Source organism: Neomonachus schauinslandi, chromosome 13 (genome assembly GCF_002201575.2).
Source record: "Neomonachus schauinslandi chromosome 13, ASM220157v2, whole genome shotgun sequence".
Taxonomy (NCBI): Eukaryota; Metazoa; Chordata; class Mammalia; order Carnivora; family Phocidae; genus Neomonachus; species Neomonachus schauinslandi.
The window spans coordinates 92178479-92197180 of record NC_058415.1 but is presented as its reverse complement, the minus strand read 5'-3'; the positions used below and the strand labels follow the sequence as shown (position 1 = coordinate 92197180).

The window sequence follows — 18702 nt, the reverse complement described above, 5'->3', positions numbered from 1 at the left end:
CATGGAGGGGGCGGCGTGCAGGGTGGGGGGCCACCGTGGAGGGCACCACGTGCAGGGTGGAGGGCATCGTGTGCAGGGTGGGGGGGCCCCGCCATGGAGGGGGCGGTGTGCAGGGTTGGGGCCGCCACCGTGGAGGGCGTTGCTGGCACCGCGCTGAGCTGCATGCTCTGGGCCATCTGCTGCACTAATTGGATGAGAGTATTAACTGTTCTTCCTTAGTTCCATGTAATTCGAGACTCCAGAAAGATGTGACCTGTGGTTCAGGAAGGTTCCGTGATTCTTGTTTCGAGCCATCTGAAATGGCCTCGGGACAGGAATTGGTTTCAGGGAAGCAACGTGAGCCGAACAGTATTTGGTCATTGGTGGTGAAAGCCAGCTGCGGCTTTTTTCCACTTGATTCTTCCCATCGTGTTGATATTGGTAAATGTTTTTGTAAGGACAGAGGAGGAAGGCGAGGATCTTTTAGCACAAGTGGTGTGTTAGATGGGAAACTGGCCGCTATGGGCTTTGCCATGTCTAAGAGTACTCGTGTGGTACGGGATCTCGTCATGGCCAGTGTCTTCTCTCCTCCCAGGCACGTGTTTAATGGAACCTCTGAAGTTCCAGATCATAGCCAGTACCCAGAGCAAACTTGAGTGATGTGCTTTTTAACCAGCTTACTGCTTTGGACTGGTGGTGTCCCGTGAGACCCACGGCAGCACAGGGCCTCCTCGGGGTCTCAGTGAGATACACACACACACTCCCTTGGCGCAGGAGACCAGGAGCGGACCCGCCCACCCGCGGGCGGCGCTGTGCCTCCAGGCCAGTGTCTGGAGCGCCTGGGTCCCGCCTGGGGCTCCTCAGCAGTGAGTGTTGTGCGGCTGCGCTCCTCTGTCCTGCTTCCCCAGGTGCCCCCCGAGCAGCCAGGAGATGTTCGGCGGTATCAACTGGAACATCCTAGGGAAATGGAGCAAGGTACTGGGGAAGGGTACTGGGGAAGGCGTGCCTTTGAGACTGGTGACCACAGGGCCAAGCCAAGCACTTGTCTCCCTGTGTGCACTGCGCCTCAGGGTTGCCGTGAGCTAGGCTCCTCTGTGCACGAGTGTCCCGTCCATACATGATGCAGGGGTGAGATGACATGCCGCCCACGTTCGGTGGGGGGGGCTGTCGGGAAGAAGGGAGCAAGCCAGAGGTCACTGACCCACAACAGCAGCTGGGAAGCCATCTCCCCAGAGCATCAGGCTCGAGTCACCATGCAGGTGCACACGGGTTGCAGGAGATGGGACACAGAGGTGTCGTCAGCACAGCCCCGACGGTGGGGGTACCCAGGGTCTTCGACAGGGAGCGCGGGGGGTCGCGGAGCAGTAGATGAGAAGACACACCGCCAGTCGCAGCCTCCTGACCAGTGGGACTTAGGGAGATGCGAACCCTGAGTGGAGCGCGCGCACGCGCGCGCGTTTGTGTGTGTGTGTGTGTGAGACTCAGTGTGACCGTGGCCACCGCCGGCTGTGACCTGGCAGCAGGGCAGTTCTGGGAGCAGGCCACCTGGCAGAGCTGGTGTGACCTCGTGATACTCACATGTGGTGACGTTCCCACGAGAAAACCTTTAAATTAGGCAAAATACATATTTAAAACTGCTCCTGTTCTACTCCCAGGACCAGAGACCACATTCAAGGGTCTGGCAGAGGCGTCCAGGGAAAGTAGAAACCGCTTCCCAGAAAGACCGCGGCTCGGATGCTGCGGCCTCGGATTCTTGTTTGCGCGAGTGCCCGGGAGTGTTGTTGCTACACATGCAGGGCTGGCCTCTCCATCTGCAGGCGCGCTCTCGGCGGCCCTGCACAAGGCCAGCACGGCGGCTTCCGTCCGGCAGGGCCGTGCTCCATTAGAAAGCACCCTCCTTAGGCTTGCACCCTCAGCAGAAGTCCGTCCGCCGTGTTGTCCGTGATGGGAGACACCTCCAGCCCGTGGAGGCTTTGCCCCCCCTCTCCCGGCCTGACGCAGGAACGCTCTGTGCACGCGAGGGCTGGATCCATGACCTGGGGGAGGCGTGGGCTGGTGGCCCGCGTGGATGTGGGCCCAGACCCACACTGAGGGTCGCATTTCTGCTTTTCAGACTGGGCTGCTGCCATCCGCGTCGCCGCCCTGGACTGCGCGGAGGAGGAGAACCACGAGGTGTGCCGAGCCTACAACATCCACTTCTACCCCACCTTCCGGGTGAGCGCTCCTGCCCTCTCCCGCAGGCCTGCTCTCCTCCCACCCGTCTCTCCTCGCTTTCCACGCGAGGGGCGCCTTCCCGCGACATTCGCTGCATGTGTGACTCCTACACTCGGGCACGTGGGGCATGTGACTTGGGCCTTAGCAGGAACTCATTTACATGGCGTCACCTCTCGCGTTCCGCCCTCTTGGGTTGTGCGTGTTGCCGGGGTGGGGGGGCTGTACGTGCACACCCAGCCCCCACCCCACAGCAGCAGCAGAGGAGGGTGAGGTCTGCGGCCCGCAGACCTGGTGGGTGTGGGCATGCTCGGAGCTGCCACTGGGGCCGCGGGCCGGGTGTCTCCTCCCCACCCCGCTGCGTGTGTGGCCCGTGTCCGGCTCGGCGCCGTCAGCGCACCCTGTATGTGGTGGGTCGGGTTGTCAGAGTGACACCCGGCGGGTGCCTGTGGGTGGCACTTCAGGCAGGCTTTACCCTTTCTTCCACTGGGGGCAGAGAATAGACAAACGTGTTGAGAAGATTCTGAAGAAGCGCCTACGGGGTCTGTGTGCATGTGTGTGTGTGTGCACTCGCAGTCCCATGCGGGCACACGGGTGCCTCAGGGCGGTGTTTACATCCCAGAAAACATGCAGCCTCTGAGGAAGCTTGGCCCCCCAGTCTTCCTAAAACCCTGTGCTCTGTGTGGCTTGCAGCCCGATGCTTTCCAGCCACTCACGTGGCTGGGCTCCGTGGCAGCCATGCCTCCGCCCCACCCAGTGATGCTCCTCCGGAGTTTTGCGTAGCTCATCCTCAGCTTTCTTGTCTGAGCTTTACTTTGTTTTAGCCGCACACGGGGTGTTGTGCTGGGTGTGAGCTCCGGGCCTTCTCTCTCGTGCTGAGCAGGTGTTCAGAGAGCACCCTTGGCTGTGGCTTCCATCCCCTAAGAACGCCTCCTTGTGTGACCGCGGCCATGTCTTGTGTTCACAGGCCCTGTGTCACCCCATCTGCTCCTTCCGTTTGCCCATTTTGCTCTTGGGTATTTGCAGTTTTCTTAACTGATTCACAGGAGTCCTGTACGCATCCTTGACACTGACCTTTCTTTCAGTTGTGAGAACTGAGAGTATCTTCACTTGGTTTGCAGTTCTCAGCTTCTTCAGCATCTCTTCTAGAGAAGAAGGTTTTTAATTTTAATAGTTTCTTTCCTTCAGCTCACCCTCCCTGTAAGTCGTTTGTGTCGCTCGAGCCGACCGTTAGGATGCGTATTGATGTCGAGAATCAGGGAAAGCGCCTACTGCGCGGCCTGGCTTCCAGCCCTGTTCGGTCAGGAAGCGTAGCTGACAGAACTCCGACGGGTACTAACCACCCCGGCGGGTCTGCTCAGAAACACTGATGTTGCAGACGTGCACAGAAACGTGCAGCTCCTTCTCAGTGAACGTGAACTTTCTGGAGCAGATTAACTAAAGCTCTCACTCTTTAAGATGGTGGCCGTTTTCTTGCTTAAAGATTAAACATTTGCACAGACACCAAGTCAGACTTTCTTACTTATTCTGTGTTTTTCCTCTTAGTATTTCAAGGCGTTTACAAAGGACTTTACAACTGGAGAAAATTTCAAAGGTAAGGACAAGCTTTATATTTTACTGTCAGAGTCGCCTCATAAACCCGTTAAAGCAAAGGTGGTTTCAGGAGACCAGAGAGCCCACATGATGGGGTCTGTGGGGCCCCTACCCCAGCTTCAGCAAATCTGCATCAGCACCTCTGACCTGTCTTTCCTCGAAGAGCTCAAACATTTGTAGTTTCGGCAACGACTTTTTATTCTGTGTTTTGCCTTCCTTGTTAAATTTGATGGTGAAATCTTTTTTTTTAAGTAAGCTCTTTTACTCAAAAAAGATTTGGAGAAGGTCACAAACCACATGCTCACCTAATGAATTTTATGAGCGAGCCCTCCGGGGAGCCAGTGCCCACCTCAGGCTCCAGTGTGTTACCGGTCAGTCCACGGTGACGGCCGTTCTCCATGAGGGTCACCGGCGTGTTTTGAACTTGGCGTAGATGGCAGCGACGCGCTCCCGCCTGTCTCCACGCCGTGTGCGTGAGATTGGCTCCTGGTGCCCATTTGCTCCCACGCTGGTCGCCGTGTGGTCTGTCGTATGCGCCCACCGCGGTCTGTTGACGGCTGTCGGTGCCTCCTGCCCAAGTCTGTGCCGTGCCCTCCAGGCCCTGGGGCGGTGGCACTCTACGAAGCAGACGTAGCAGTGACGGCAGCTTGCCTCCCCACAGGGCCCGACCGAGAGCTACAGACCGTGAGGCGGACAATGATCGACTTCCTGCAGAACCACACGGATGGAGACAGGCCTCCTGCTTGCCCGCCTCTGGACCCCGTTCGGTGCGTAGTTGCGTGAAAAAGGGAATGTTAGGAATTGAATTTAATGTTGTAAAATATGGATTTGCATTAAGTGATGTGGGTGCTGGCATATGATGGCCAGCTCGCCGTTCTCGGAAGCACTAAAAGCCACTTTATTTCTCTTAAAAGGCCCAGTGACGTCCTTTCTCTCATGGACAGCCGTGATAGCCGTTATGTGGCCGTCCTGTTGGAGAGCAACAGCTCCTATGTCGGCCGTGAGGTACCGTGTCCGTGTCTTGCCCCGTCTCACCGCGTGCTGTGATTCGGTTCCTCTGTGGTACTGACCGCTTCCTCCTGATCGGTGGCGTTCCTGTGTTTCGCTCCCGTTAATTTTTGGGATGTAGTGGTGTTGCTCAGCGGATTGGCCGGTTCGCAAAGAAGACTGAGAAGGGGCCTCGAGGGTGAAGCAGGCAGGCTCGCGGCCTCGTCCTCAGTCCGGGGCTGAGAGGGGCCCCCCAGGCCCAGCTTTCAGGGCACGCTGCCTCTTTTCCTTGAGGCTCTATTTCTTACACATCAGCATCGCCATCAAGATTTTTTCTTGGCTGTGTTGGGAACACTCAACTTTTTTGCCAAGTCCAAGATTCTGTAAAACATCATTTCTGCGGTGGAACTTTGTTCTGCTCTCGTTTCACGCGTGGGGTCTGAAGCCTCTGCCTCTGGTACCGGACTCCGGCCTGGATGATGGGAGCTCCCCTCAGAGCTGGGAGGAGGCACCTGACCAGCGGGGCTGCGCGCTCTGCCCATGCCCAGCGCCCTGCTGCTCCTCCTCACCGTGCTGCCTGCCTCCCAGCCGTGCTCCCCCACTCTGGGAGCTCGGTGGGTGAAGGCCGGAGGCCGTGTGTTCCCGGCGGGAGCTCCCATTGGTACACGCTCAGGCACAGGCTGCAGATGTTGGCAGCCCGACCACCTCACCGCGCCTCCCGTGCCCTCCGAGTTGGGTGGCGACGTCATGCCACCTTCTCTGTGGCTGACCAGGATTCTGGGGGGGCGCTAGGAGGAGCCCCCGGCAGCAGGACCCGGCATTCCCCTGTGACACCACCCCACGCCGTCCCAAGGCTGCCTCTCTCACCTGTGATGCCCCCCTTCCGCACGCAGACCTGAGCGGGGACTGCTCCTCAGGGCGGGGGGCTGCGGCCTTTCCCAGGAGGGCGCCCTGCCGTGGCTCGAGTGTGGGGCGGGTGCTGTGCGCTTTCTGCAACGCCCCTGTTCAGGACATGCTGATTCTGTTGCTGAAAGGAGTCAGAGGTGCGGGTTCCACGCCTGATTGTCTTGGTGGCACATGCCAGGCTTGAGGGTCGTCTCTCACGCTGTTGTAGCTCCTGAGATGCCACTCCTGTGGTCCTTCTCTGTCCCCATCCGGTGCCTTCAGCCGAAGCAGAGCTGGACAGGGGCCGCTCGAGGGAAGGACTGGCCAGCCCGGAGCCTGCTGGTTCATCAGCTGTTGACTGGGGCTGCGGCACCGTCCAGGGGTGCCGTTGGCCTCCCATGTCATGTGCGGGGCAGGCACCGCCTGGTGCACAGCCTTGCGTGTGAGGGACAGCTCAGGGCCAGGTGGCGCATGGGGGGCGTGCAGGCTCAGAAAGCACGGAGCGGGTTCACTGACAGATGATCCTCTGTAAGCTTGCTAAGCGAGGCTGTCGTGACGGCTTGCACCAGGCATCGCCTTCAGTTGCCCGAGAGTGCAATAAAAATGAACATGTGAGTGTCAGTCTGGCTTGGAGAGGAGATAAATACGGCTTCTTCCAGATGACGTTGTTTCTTTGCTTTCTGTGCTCATGCGGCTTTGCGCTTGGTCAAGGTAACACTTCCTGAGACACGGCCACCCACAGCGAAGGTGACATTGCTTTCTCCTTCCCCAGGTGATCTTAGACCTGCTTCCGTATGAGAACATTGTGGTGAAGAGAGTGCTGAACACAGACAAAGGCTTCCTGGAGAAACTCGGCGTTTCTTCCATTCCCTCCTGTTACTTGATTTACCCAAATGGGACGCGTGGATTAATTAACATGTAAGTGTGATTTGGCTTCAGGAGTGTTTACGACACCTGGTGGGATCTGGGGAACCCCTCCAAGTGTGGGAGCCTCCTCTGGGCTGGATGCCATGCACCTCGTCACGGTTAAGACCGCAGAACCCACCTGGACACCGTCTGCATCCACCGAATGCCACTAAAAAGTGAACGGCCTGAAGCATGGTTGGGAAGGGCCACAGGCGAGAAGGTGAGACAGGGTCCTGAGGCCCGTGGGGTCTGCCGTGGCCCCAGCCTCCTGTGGGAGCAGAAGGCCTGCCTGCCCCAGGGGGGCACCCACCCAGCCTGCCCGCCTGTAGGTGCCCGTGTAGCTGGTGATGACTTGGCCGCTCTTGACGAGTCTCCGTGTGCTGGGACACAGCCCAGCCAGGATGCGCTTTGTCCATCCCCGGGCTCCTGGCTCAGCTGGGAAGTGGCCTCCCCAGTCCCTTGGGTATGTCTCTCTTCTTAAGAAGCCCAAGCCAGGGTAGGCATGGCGACCTCTGTGGATCGGGTCACTCATGTCACGCTCTGCGAGCGAGCTCATTAAGGCCTGCACCCCCGGGGCTCTGGCCAGCATCACGTCACAGCAGGTGTTACCCTCGACGGAGTGTCCCTGAACAAATGCCACTTGTTCTGAAGGAAAGTTCTTGTTTTCTATTGAAAGTGTCATCTGTAGCAGTTCTTCACCTCAAATGACGTGGATATTTGGGAATTAGAATGAGCCCCGGATGTTGTTGATGACCCCTGAACTCCTTCGGAGGTGCCCAGTAATGGCCTTCACACACCCTCAGAGTGCGTGCTCCTCCCCAGCCAGTCCAGGGCCCCCCAGCCCCCGACGCACCTGCCGACGCCCCGCTCGAGCCGGCAGAGGCTGCCGGGCTGGCCGGGGACCCTAGTCGGAGGAGCCCTGTTCCTGGTGCTCACTGCGCTGTACCTCGGGTCCTTGCGCCGCCAGTGTCCCGCCCTCCCACCCGCAGCACCTGCAGCCAATGCCAAAGAATGGGTGGGCTGGGGGGCCCGGACAGGCCCCCTCAGTGTTCTCGCCTGGGTGCCTGGCATGCGCTCAGACACCCACGGAGGGGGGCCAGGCCCCCGGAGGCGCCCTGGCCTGCGTCCACACCTGGCCCCCTTTCTCGCAGCGGGAAGCCCCTCCGATCGTTTTTTTCCTCTTATTTGAAGTCGTTGCCGGATGTGAGGAAAAAATTGCTTTCGTTGCCTGAAAAACCCAACAAAGAAGAAAATCCCGAAATCGTGGTTTGGAGAGAATTTGACAGGCAGGTATTCCTTTTGGGCCTGCGCTGGCCGGGGCGTGGCTGCATGCGCGGGCGTGTGCGCGGCCCCGTGGCGGTGGGGTTCACTCAGACACACACCTGTCGGCTGCTGGGGAATTGTCGGTGTCGTCCTGTGGGGAGTGGTGTTCCCTCGGGATGGGTGCAAGGAAAAGGAACGTTCACAACGGAGCTGTTCTCACTGGACTTCACGGTCTTTGCTCTCAGGTCGAAACTCTACACCGCGGACCTGGAGTCGGGGCTGCATTACCTCCTGAGGGTGGAGCTGGCCGCCCACAAGTCCCTGGCGGGGGCCGAGCTGCGCACGCTCAAGGACTTCGTCACTGTCCTCGCCAAGGTGCGCCGCGGGGGGGCCCAGGAGGCCGCCCTGGGGGATCTGTGGGGAACGGAGCCGACCTCAGTTGGATGACCACTCTGTGGTCCCTTTGTCCCTGCTCACCACGTGCCTGTCGGGCGCCCACCCAGTTCTGAGCCTGGGGATGGCAGAGCACAAGTCATTGCTTGCCGGCTGACCGGACAAGGTGTCAGGGCAGGGCTGGGACCGTGACGTCCAAAAGCGGTCACGGCCGGAGGGGGAGGAGGCCGCCCAGCAGCCAGCCCTGTGCAGTGTGCCCGGTCGGCTGGGACCCAGGGCAGCGGCACCCCCACCTTCACTGGTGGGCAGAGCGGTGGTGGCTCGCAGGTCAGCGTCGGTCGGGAGATAGGCGGTCGGGTTACCTTTCTGCCAGGAACTCTTAGCTCTGGGGCCAAGAATCCAAGGCTCACTATTTCCTTGGGCCAGAGCAGCAGAAGCAGGAGGTCATCCCTCTTCCCAGGGGGTGCCTGGGGCCCCTCTGCACTCTCACCTCGGGGAAGACCTCGGTCACAGTGGCCCGAGGACAGAGCCCTTTGCCCCTGCATCTGGCACCACAGCCGTGCCTGTTGTCTCTAAGATAAGCTTTGTTCTAAAGAACTTCTCTTGGGGCGCCTGGCTGGCTCTGTCGGTGGAGCCTGGGGCTCTTGATCTTGGGGTTGTGGGCTCGAGCCCCTCATTGGGCGTAGAGATAACTTAAAGATAAATATCTTCTCTTACGTCAGGTGAGGGGCTTGATACAGGTGATTCCTGTTCAACATTTCAATAGTACGTTGTACACTTGTGTCCTGTGACTTTTGAAATGGGAGGAAGGAGGCCGAACTCGGAGTCACGAGTCACGTGATAGGTTTCCAGTGAAGAAAGGGGGTCGTGTAGACCGGTGTGTGCCCGTCGTGCGGGTCGCAGCTCAGAGTCCCGCGGTCCTCCCTCCTCTGCCCTCAGTGAATCGGAGACGCGCCCTCCGCGCTCGGCTCCTCCTCGTCCTCTACCTCAGCTGGGCGTAGAGCTCTGTAGGTCGAGATGACCGTGAACTACTCCTAGCAGTTTTTGTACAGCTTGGCTGAAACTGGAAGCTGGATGCTGGCACGTCGGGACACGGGGTCCCACGGCACTGAGCTGTGCTGTCCCCGCCACAGCAGGCTTCCGCTCCGGTTTCTGAGCTCTGGGCGGCATCAAGGACAAGTGCCGTGGAGAAGGGCCGCGCCCCCCGCATGGCCGAGCCGGTGCTGCTCCGGGCTGCGAGGGGCCGCAGCTGCGTGGCTGGCGCAGGCGTTCAGTTAACCAGCAGATTGCACACTTCTGCACAAAAGCCTCAGTGGGATGCGCCTGCTCCACAGAGCTGTGCAGTCAGACCGCAGAGGGGGAGGCGAGGGCGCGCTGCAGTAGGCGGGGTGGGCGTGCGTTACCTCGAGGCGCCGAATAGCTAAGTAGGCGGTGCTCTCAGAAAGGACCGCAGAGCCCTTGACAATGTGATGAATAAGGCACATCGGGGCCCTGCCGTCTGTCACTGGGAAGCCGGCACTGGCTGGGTGCCGAGCTGGTGGCTGAGGTGCGGGAGGCCGTGCGCGCCGGGGGCCCGCTGCAGCCCCTCCCGTCCCCCTACTCTGCTCTGGACAGACCCCCCCCCCAGTACCAGGGGAGACCCCTGGGGCCTCTCCCACCCTGACCCGGTAGGCCCGTGCCAGGCAGACCCCACCTGGCCTAGGTCCCCAGGGACGGCTCTGCCGTGGGTGGCATTTCCCCGAACGGTCTCCAAGCGTGGGTCCTTCCTTGCTTAGCTGTTCCCCGGCCGGGCACCGGTCAAGAAGCTGCTGGAGACGCTGCAGGAGTGGCTGGCCAACCTTCCCCTGGACAGGATCCCCTACAACGCCGTCCTCGACCTGGTCAACAACAAGATGAGGGTGAGCCTGCCCCCCGACCCCCCGCGCGCCGCTGTTCGTGTCCTTGGTAGCCCTCCTGCTTTCCCTCCCGCTTGGGGACTTGCCCTGGCCTACCGTCACCGCACGCACCTCGTGCGCGGAGCTGCCCGTGTCCCTCTGCGCTGCGCCCCGTGGTTTCCACCGTCCCTGTCTGCCAAGGCCACGGGAGGCGTGCCGTGACACGGAGCGGGCGTGGCGGCACGCGGGCGTTTGTGTTACTTAAATTTGTAGTAAACTCACAAATCTTACACCAAAAAGGCTAATAAAACCGTGTGCTCGATGAGAAGCATGGAGGCCCTGCCAGAGGCCCCCCAGGCCAGGTCTCCTTCCTCCTGCCCGAGCTCTCGGCATCCTCCTGGTCAAGACGCTTTTGTGGGCGGCGTGCAAGCCCCCGCGCGGGCACATATCGGGCACACATCGGGCGCTCTGACAGGCGCGTCGTCCCAGCAGCATAGAGACACGTGCTGGGCGCTTACCTTGACCTCCCCTGACTGCCCCCCAAGCTGGAGGCCAGCACAGGCTCCTCGGGTACAGGGTTTGCATGCACATCTTTGGGAGCCACGCACTTCGGGCCCCGTGGACGAGCCCTGTGCTGGCCAGCCTGCAGGGAGACGCAGGGCATGGGCGTGGGCTTGGTTGGAAGCACCTGCTTGGCTACAGGCACGTGGCTCCTGAGCTGTCGGGGCCTCAGCTCACCACAGATGCAGTCGCGGTCTGCGCCTGCTGCGGCTGAGAATCACTGGACCGTTGAGCTTTTTCCCTCTCACTCTTCCCCGGTGGGATTGGTTTAAGTGACCCTAATGCACGAGGCCGGGGTATCCTTGATGCTTTAATAAAGCTCTCGTTTATCCAGATACACACAAACCCTTCCCTCCCTGGGCAGGGGGAGAGGAAAGGCGCGGGCCACGTCCCCCTATTTGGAGAACTCCTTCAGTGAAATAGAGACTCTGCTCTCTCATTTGTTTGGTATTGAATTTACATACACACGTAGTAAGATGTGCAGTTGACAAAGTTTTGATAAACGTACACTCTGTGTAACCAGCAACCAATCAAGATAGAGAACATTCATCAACTATTTTAATTTTAACAATTCAATTATCTTTTATTCTCTCCCTCACCCCCCCCCCCAGATTTCTGGAATATTCCTTATTAATCATATAAAGTGGGTTGGATGTCAAGGAAGCCGACCAGAGTTCAGGGGTTACACATGTTCTCTCTGGAAATTGTTCCACACTTTGATCGTTGAAGCTGGGACCCATCCAGAGGCGCTGGACGGCACAGGTAAACTGTCCCCGCGCGGGCCCAGGGCACGCCAAGCCCACCTGCCATGTTCACCGTGCTGGGGCCTGCCAGGTGTTGTGAGCAGCTGTGTGGGAGGGGACATGTCACCTGGGGGGCCCGGGCTAAGGAGCATGGAGGGGAGCATCTTTCTTACACGGTGCTAGGAGCTTCGGAGCTCACCAGCCTGTGCGCGGCTGACCTGCAGGGACTGAGTCACAGAACGAGGGCACACTCTCGAGGAGTTTCTCTTTATTTCAAAAGCATGAGCACAAGTGAAGCATATTTGGAGATGTCTGTTACCTGTTGTTGCAAAACAAATAACCCTACAGCTTAGCTTGCTCTGAGTGTCTGTGGGCCAGGGACTCAGATGGGGCTGGACCAGGGTCCCCGGCTGCTGGTCTCTCACAAGCCTGCGGGCCCAGTGTCGGCCGAGGCTGGGGTCTCATCGGAAGTCTGCACTGGGAAGAGCCCCCTCCCCTGACCACTCGTGGGGTAGTGGCAGCGTTCGCGGCCTTGCTGGCTGTCGGCCAGTGGCGCTCTCAGTTCCTCACCGTGGGCATGTCCTTGGTGTGGTGCCGGTCACTTCTGCTGAAGTGACGTGCGCGCCAGCCCGGCCTGCTGGGGGAGGGGCCGAGCCAGCCGAGCTAGCCGGAGCTGCGACCTGGGCCATCACAGAGTCCGCCTGCGCAAGAGGTTAAAAGCTACAAAAGATTAAGTTGGCTTTAATAGTTTTAATTATCAGGAAATCACTAAACCAGAATTGTCATGTTTTGTGTCCTACACAAGCCGCGAAAGCCGTTCTGGGTGTTTATACATTTCCGACTCTGTTGTATGTGCACTTCCCCTGTGAAGATGGCCTCTGGCCGACAGGGGTGGATCGCCTACCTTTTATTTATTTTTTAATTTATTTTTAAAGATTTTATTTTTTTATTTGATACACAGAGAGAGAGAGCGCGCACAAGCAGGGGGAGGGGCAGAGGCAGAGGGGGAAGCAGGCTTCCCGCTGAGCAGGGAGCCCGATTTGGGGCTCGGTCCCGGGACCCTGGGATCATGACCTGAGCCAAAGGCAGTCGCTTAACGACTGAGCCACCCAGGCGCCCCGACCGCCTGCCTTTTAGTTGCCACTTCAAGTGGGCAGCTGCAGGGATTATTCTACTGAGTAAAGGCAGGGACTCCCACAGTCCCAAAATCCTTTCCAGTAAGACAGAAATCTGCAGTATCTCTTGCTACGTAACAAACCAAACCAAACGCTGGGGCTTGAAAGACCCGGTTTTATGTGCTCAGGATTCAGTGCGGGCGACCCCGCCGGGTGGCGGGAGACCCAGGAGGCAGGAAGCCTGCGGGGTGAGCCCAGCTCCCCACAGCCTCACGCTCAGGAGGGACCTTGAGGCAGAGCCAGCCGGCACACGGCATCTTGTGTCTCGGCCTATTGGTCAAATGGGCCTTGCCCGCCCCGGATCCATGGTGGGGACGGTGTCGGCCTGGCGCTGGGAGAATCAGCAAAGTCACGCTGCAGGAGGCACGTGCCGTCTCTGGAAATCTTCACCACCCCGGCTCTCCTCAGGGTGACGTGGATGTCCATGTCTCGGGGACCTTGGGGGGGGGAGGTGGGGGGTGCGCTCCGCTGAGGGGCCGGTCAGGGGGCCCTGCAGGGGCTCAGAGCACGCCGTCAGGAAGATCTCCAGGGCGCAGGCTGGAGCCATATCCGAGGAGTGCGTCTCATGCCCAGAGAACTGGGTCACATGGACACTGCTGGATTAGGTCTTGGAAGGTTTTTCCTCTCCTTAGTGCGTGGTTAAACCCCATCGACTAAAAAGCCGCCGCATCCTCTAATCCCCCACAGGTAGGGGTTTATGGTTCTTGTCCACTCTAAAGATTAGGGTGGCCGGGCTGCAGCAGTTTGGTGGGGAGAGACAAGGAGGATTACCCGGGGATGCGTGGCAGCTGGTGGCGGGGAGGGGAGGGCAGGGAGCCTCGGGAGGGCCGGCCGGCCGCATGTCCTCACTGCGTGCGCAGACCAGCGCTGCCCGCCGCCCCCAGAGACCCCCGCCGCCCTCAGAGACGCGCCGAGCTGAGGCGACGGTGGCCGTCCGCTCAGCTGGGGCTTCTGCCAACCCCGGTGAGGCCCGCCAAGGTCAATGACAGATGCGGGGCCCTGGCCCTCCATAAGCGGAACCACAGCTAGCGGCGAAGAAAGATCGCCCGCGAGGGCCTGCTCTTGATAAGACGGATTCAGTCTCAAAAGCATGTCTTTTTTTTCCAATTATTTTGCTGCGTTTCTTTTAATGCTGACATTTAATCTGCTTTAATCTCACGGTCTCTCGCTTGTTGGCTCAATCCCCCGCATTAGCTGTCTGAAGGGAGCCGCCGGCGCCAGCCCCGTGCCCAGCCCCCCCTTTTGCTGTTCTCAGGGGTCCTTATTTAGTGAGATGGTGGCTGCTTCCTTCTGCTGTTGGGGGCTGTTTCCTCGGAGGATCGTGTTCTCCGTATCCACAGTGTCTTTACGCAGACCGCGTGTCCTGGTGGTCTGTGTGCCCACATACGGGGCACACGGTCCGCATGGCTGGGCGATGCCAGAGTTGCCGCTCATGGAGAGGGTTAACCTCTCTAGAGGAGGTAGGTCCTCGCCGGCCTGCTGCCCTCTCGTTCCTGGAAGGAGCCCGGTGTCTCGCTGCTTCTGGCTGTTTTTCCCAGGTATTTGTGCACACCCTGGAGTGCGTGCTGCGCCCGGACGTGGGCGATGGGTGTGCTCTTTGAGGACACAGTGCTGCCCCTTCTGGATGCAGTGGGCGTCTGGGAGGTGCTGCTTTCTCCCTGTGTCCTTCCCGTGCAGACAAGCAGGGCTGTCCCGCGTGTGCGGGGCCAGGCACCTGGCCCGTTCCTGGCTCCCGATACCAGCGCCAGCCCTAGGGCCCTCGGACACGCTCCCACAGTGCTGACGCTGTCTGTCCCTGTTGCTCTGCAGGTTTGGAGGATGACCCCCAAGCAGTGCTGCAGACCATCAGGAGGTACATTCACACCTTCTTCAGCTGTAAGGAGTGCAGTGAGCATTTTGAGGAAATGGCTAAAGAATCCATGGATTCCGTGAAAACCGCAGACCAAGCGATTCTCTGGCTTTGGAAAAAACACAACTTAGTCAACAACCGCCTGGCTGGTAAGCAGCAGCACCCCGGGGTGGCCAAGCCTGGGGCCAGGGGGCCAGCGCCGTGGGGGCGAGGCCGTGTAGACGGGCACCAGCAGAGTGGGCCTGTGGGTGGCTGCCCGGAGGGTTGCCAAGAACGCAGCCCCTGCAGGCCCCCGCGGACGTTTGACAGCAGAGACTGGGGTAGAATCAGCCTCCAGGAGGGAGTTGGTGGTGCTGCGGTCTGCTCTCAGTAAACCAAACCCCACAAAGTAGTTTTGTTTAAAAACCAAATAGGGCACGTCTGTCGCCTCAGAGTTAATTCAAACTGCTCCTAAATCACTGGCAGATTGAAATTAGGCTTAAAAATAATTCTGCTGATGGATAAATCTTAATAGAGATGAGTCGAAAAAACCGCTAAACTATTGGTTTTTATTTAATCCACTGTATTAGGAAACATGTTACAACTGAAGCACTAAAGAAAATTGGGGTTTTTTTTGCCCCAGAGCTGCTGTGGCTCAGCTCGCGTGGCCAGGGCACCTCTGCTTGCCGGGGTTTCGTCCACGGCTGTCCGCTTCCACCGTCGCCCTAGTTCCGAGACCCTCCACCTCCGGGTGTGCACCCCCCTGCCCCCACCGCATTCCGCACCCACGGGGTTATCCCGGCAGCTCTCGGCTCCGGCACCGCTGGGCAAGACTCCCCCGGGCGGTCCCGGCCCAGGAGCCCCGCGTGCCCCCCTCGGGCTTGCGCTGCAACAGGAAGGGGCTTTCAGCGGCCCGAGTCATTGTGTCCATCCTTCGATTCTGTACCCCCCGTGCCCCCCAGGCCCACCCCCGGCCTCTGGATGGAGGCCGCAGAGACCCGCCCTGGGCTTTGCTGTGTGTGTGGTGTGTGACACCAGGCCCCGGCAGCTCCTTCTCGGTCACCGCGTGGGCACATCCACATCTTGCCAGGCGCAGACCCTGGTGGGTGGTGCCTGGGCCTCGGGCGCTGCCCCACCCTCCCGGCTATGTGCCCGTGGGCCGGAGGAGAGCGTCCCCACTGGTTCACACCCATCAGACACGTGGTTTTGTCCACGTCTACTCGTAGAAGCACTTTCAGGGTGGCAGGGCACCCCAAGTCGGGTCGGGGGACTCTGGGAGTGTGGTGTGGCGCATTTCCTTTGCCCAGAGCCCCTGTGGTCCTCGTGTCTAGTGGCAGAGGGCTGGAGCTGGGGGGCCAGGCGGGGTGCCGCTCACACGGGTATGAGAGAAGCGATGGGTCCTGGCACGTGCCCGGAGTGGGCGGCCGGGGGCTCCCCAGGCTGGTGCTCCGTTGGCTCCATCATCCAGAGGAGCGAACGCACTGATGCAGGGGGACAGAAGTTTCAGCTGTGACCCCTGTGGCGGGCCGGTGGTGGCCATGACGGAACGGCCTTTGTGACGGGACGCTGGGCAGGAAGGAATGTAACCTTCAACATGTGGGTGCTCTGACTCCAAGTCTGCGTGTGCGGAGCTGACCCGCCGTGCAGCTCTCAGGGCGCCGGGGGGTCGGGGCTGTTAAGAGGAGCGGTCGTGCCGGCCGAGTCAACCGTGGGGTGTGGTTCGCGTGCGCGGAGCAGGACGGGGCTGGCTTTGCGTGGGTTCCCATGGCAGGTCTCACTCCCAGGACCGTTTCTAGAGTTCTGGATGGGATTGGGAGGTCTGGGAGGGGCCCACACAAGCCCGAAGTGCTGTGGAATCATCTGGACAGCCAGCCTCATGGGGTTCGTGTGGCCGTGGACCTCAGATGCACCTTAAGTGGGGAGAGGACAAGCAGGGGCCAGGGGCACGTCAAGCAGGGGGCCTTGGGGTCACAGGGAGGCAGAGTAGCTGCAGGTGGGAGCGGGGTCTGGCCAGGTGGATGGCACTATCCAAGTGTGGACCCTTCCCTGGCACCTCTGGCAGGGCCACGGGGCCCTGCCAGAGGTGCCAGGGAAGAAACATTTATGTGGGGGGCTGGGGGGACGGGCATCCGTGCAGGAGGGACGGGCATGAGCCCGGGAGCACTGGGAGGTCACGGTGCAGGTGAGTGGACAGGGGAGGTGTCCGGGGGGCATGGGGCGGTCAGGTCACCAGAGACCCCCTCCACTGCTCTCCCTCCCCATCCCAGGCCATCTGAGCGAGGACCCCAAGTTTCCGAAGGTTCCGTGGCCCACCCCGGACCTCTGCCCGGCCTGCCACGAGGAGATCAAGGGCCTGCACAGCTGGAACGAGGGTCAGGTGCTCCTGTTCTTAAAGCGGCACTACAGCGGCGACAATCTCGTGGACGCGTATGCGGAGGACCCAGGAGACGCCAGCGAAGGAGGCGGCCCACCCCAGGGCGGGGAGCGGGAGCGAGGCCTGGCCTCCCCAGAGAAGCCTCAGGGCGAACAGCATGCCAAGAGTCTCCGTCCACCCAGCTTGCTGCCTCCCAGACCCCGCCTGCCAGACGGGTCGCAGCTCGGCTTGGATGGGAGACTCCAGAGCGCCAGCGGGGCTGAGGGCCGCAGGGAGGCCGAGGCGGCCGTGCCCTTTCTCGGGATGGGCTTCTCCAGCCTGGACATGAGCCTCTGCGTCGTGCTGTACGTAGCCTCTTCCTTGTTTCTGATGGTGATGTACTTCTTCTTCCGAGTGCGGTCCAAGCGATGGAAAGTCCGACATCACCGGCCGTCCGTGTAGACCCAGGTGGGACCACAGAAGCGCCTTTGGGAAAACAGCCCCACCATATCACCTGCAGCTTTAATAAAAGATCAGGGATTTTATAAACACGTCAGACCCGGTTTCACATCCACTGGCGTCTTGGGCTCCGAGTCCTTGTCGGACACGTGGTCTTCCTGTGGAGGGCTAGCCAGCCTTCGTCGTGGGACCACCTGCTATCCTGGCGTACTCCCTGGACGCCTTTATAGATCCAACAGCCGAAAGATGTCTGTATTTTTACTCTTCTAGGTCTAAAAAAATGGGAGTCCCAGCCAAACGAACAGAACTTTTCCCGCCTGCCTTCATCCTGAGTTTCTAGACGCACGTCACGTTCTGCAAGCCTGGCTCAGGATTCCGAGAACAACCGAGCCCTTGTGTGCACTGGGAGGCCACCGGGCGATTTCGCGCAGCCAGCCTCAGCCCAGCGGCGCCAGAGCGCGGCCCCCAGCGCACCTCACCCCCCGGCTGCGCCTCGAAGCCAGTCTGGTTCTCAGAGATTCATTTGTGTTTGTGCTTTTCAGCTGCTTGGTTGTTTCTGCTGAAGCGAGAGAGCATCCCCGTGGTGCCGAAGCAGCTCAGAACCAAAGGACGACCCCTCCGTCACCTCCGTGCTCTGCAGGCCGCTTTCACTCCAGATGCTGAGTCTGCAGCAGGAGGAAGGGGAGAGGAGGGTCTGTGGCTTTGCTGCATTGCAAGGAACTCCACTGCTGAGCCATGTGGGGGGCCGTGTTTGTGGGGGGTGGGGACAGGATGGTGGCCGAGGCGGTGCCTTTGTGAATCTGGTGGCAGGAGAGTGCTCAGTGACCACGCGCTGTCCCCAAGTGCCTGTGCCCGGCACTGAGGGCAGAGCCCCGCAGGGGAGGGTTGTGGGGTGGCCACGGCTTGGGAGCCGAGTCCCCAGGGGACCTCTCAAGGACCCCTTCATCCTCTGTGTCCTGTGGTCCAGCAGCTGCAGGGCCTGCTGCTGAACGAAGCAGACGCTAGGACCCGAGGGCCCAGTGACGCGGCGATGTCCGGTGGCCCCCCTGGGGTGACGTGTGCAGCGGCCAGAACCTTCAAGGCCAAACTCCAAATTTCATTTTCCTGAAGCTGTTTTACGATGGGTCCTGGCACAGGGCCCTGGTCCCCCAGGCTTTGGTGATTGATTTTTTACCATTTAATGATTTTAACACATTATTTGTAAAACCCAAATCATTTAGAGGTAAATTTACCTCTGGAGATGTAAACAAACAAAATGAACAAACTGCCGTTTTCATGGAGATCCTTCATGACTGTTGGTTTGTCTACAAGCTCAGAGGCGTCTGTGGGCTCCTGTCACGAGGATGGTTGTAAATAGTCTTTTCCACTTTGCCTAGCGTGTTCTCTGTGTTTACGAACTCCCACTGACCATGGGCGTGTCTGTGGGGGCAGTGGGTAAGCTGTCAGGAGCTTGAGCTCCTGCAGGGGGACGGTGGGGGAGATGGGAGGGGGG

The 18702-nt window shown here is 59.9% G+C and overlaps 1 protein-coding gene across 3 annotated transcripts in view; it reads left to right on the top strand.

Moving 5' to 3' along the window:
- QSOX2 (quiescin sulfhydryl oxidase 2) overlaps positions 1-18664 on the top strand; it is a 24351-nt gene extending 5687 nt beyond the window's left edge. For all 3 annotated transcript variants that reach the window (XM_021691001.1, XM_021691003.1, XM_021691002.1), the window contains 11 exons: positions 2093-2193; positions 3736-3784; positions 4445-4550; positions 4698-4788; positions 6428-6573; positions 7713-7847; positions 8070-8199; positions 9993-10115; positions 11264-11414; positions 14380-14568; positions 16666-18664. In XM_021691001.1, coding sequence (XP_021546676.1) covers positions 4480-4550; positions 4698-4788; positions 6428-6573; positions 7713-7847; positions 8070-8199; positions 9993-10115; positions 11264-11414; positions 14380-14568; positions 16666-17213 — 1584 coding nt within the window. In that variant the 5' untranslated portion in view covers positions 2093-2193; positions 3736-3784; positions 4445-4479 and the 3' untranslated portion in view covers positions 17214-18664. The remainder of the gene's footprint in view (positions 1-2092; positions 2194-3735; positions 3785-4444; positions 4551-4697; positions 4789-6427; positions 6574-7712; positions 7848-8069; positions 8200-9992; positions 10116-11263; positions 11415-14379; positions 14569-16665) is intronic.
- Positions 18665-18702: the final 38 nt, after the last annotated feature.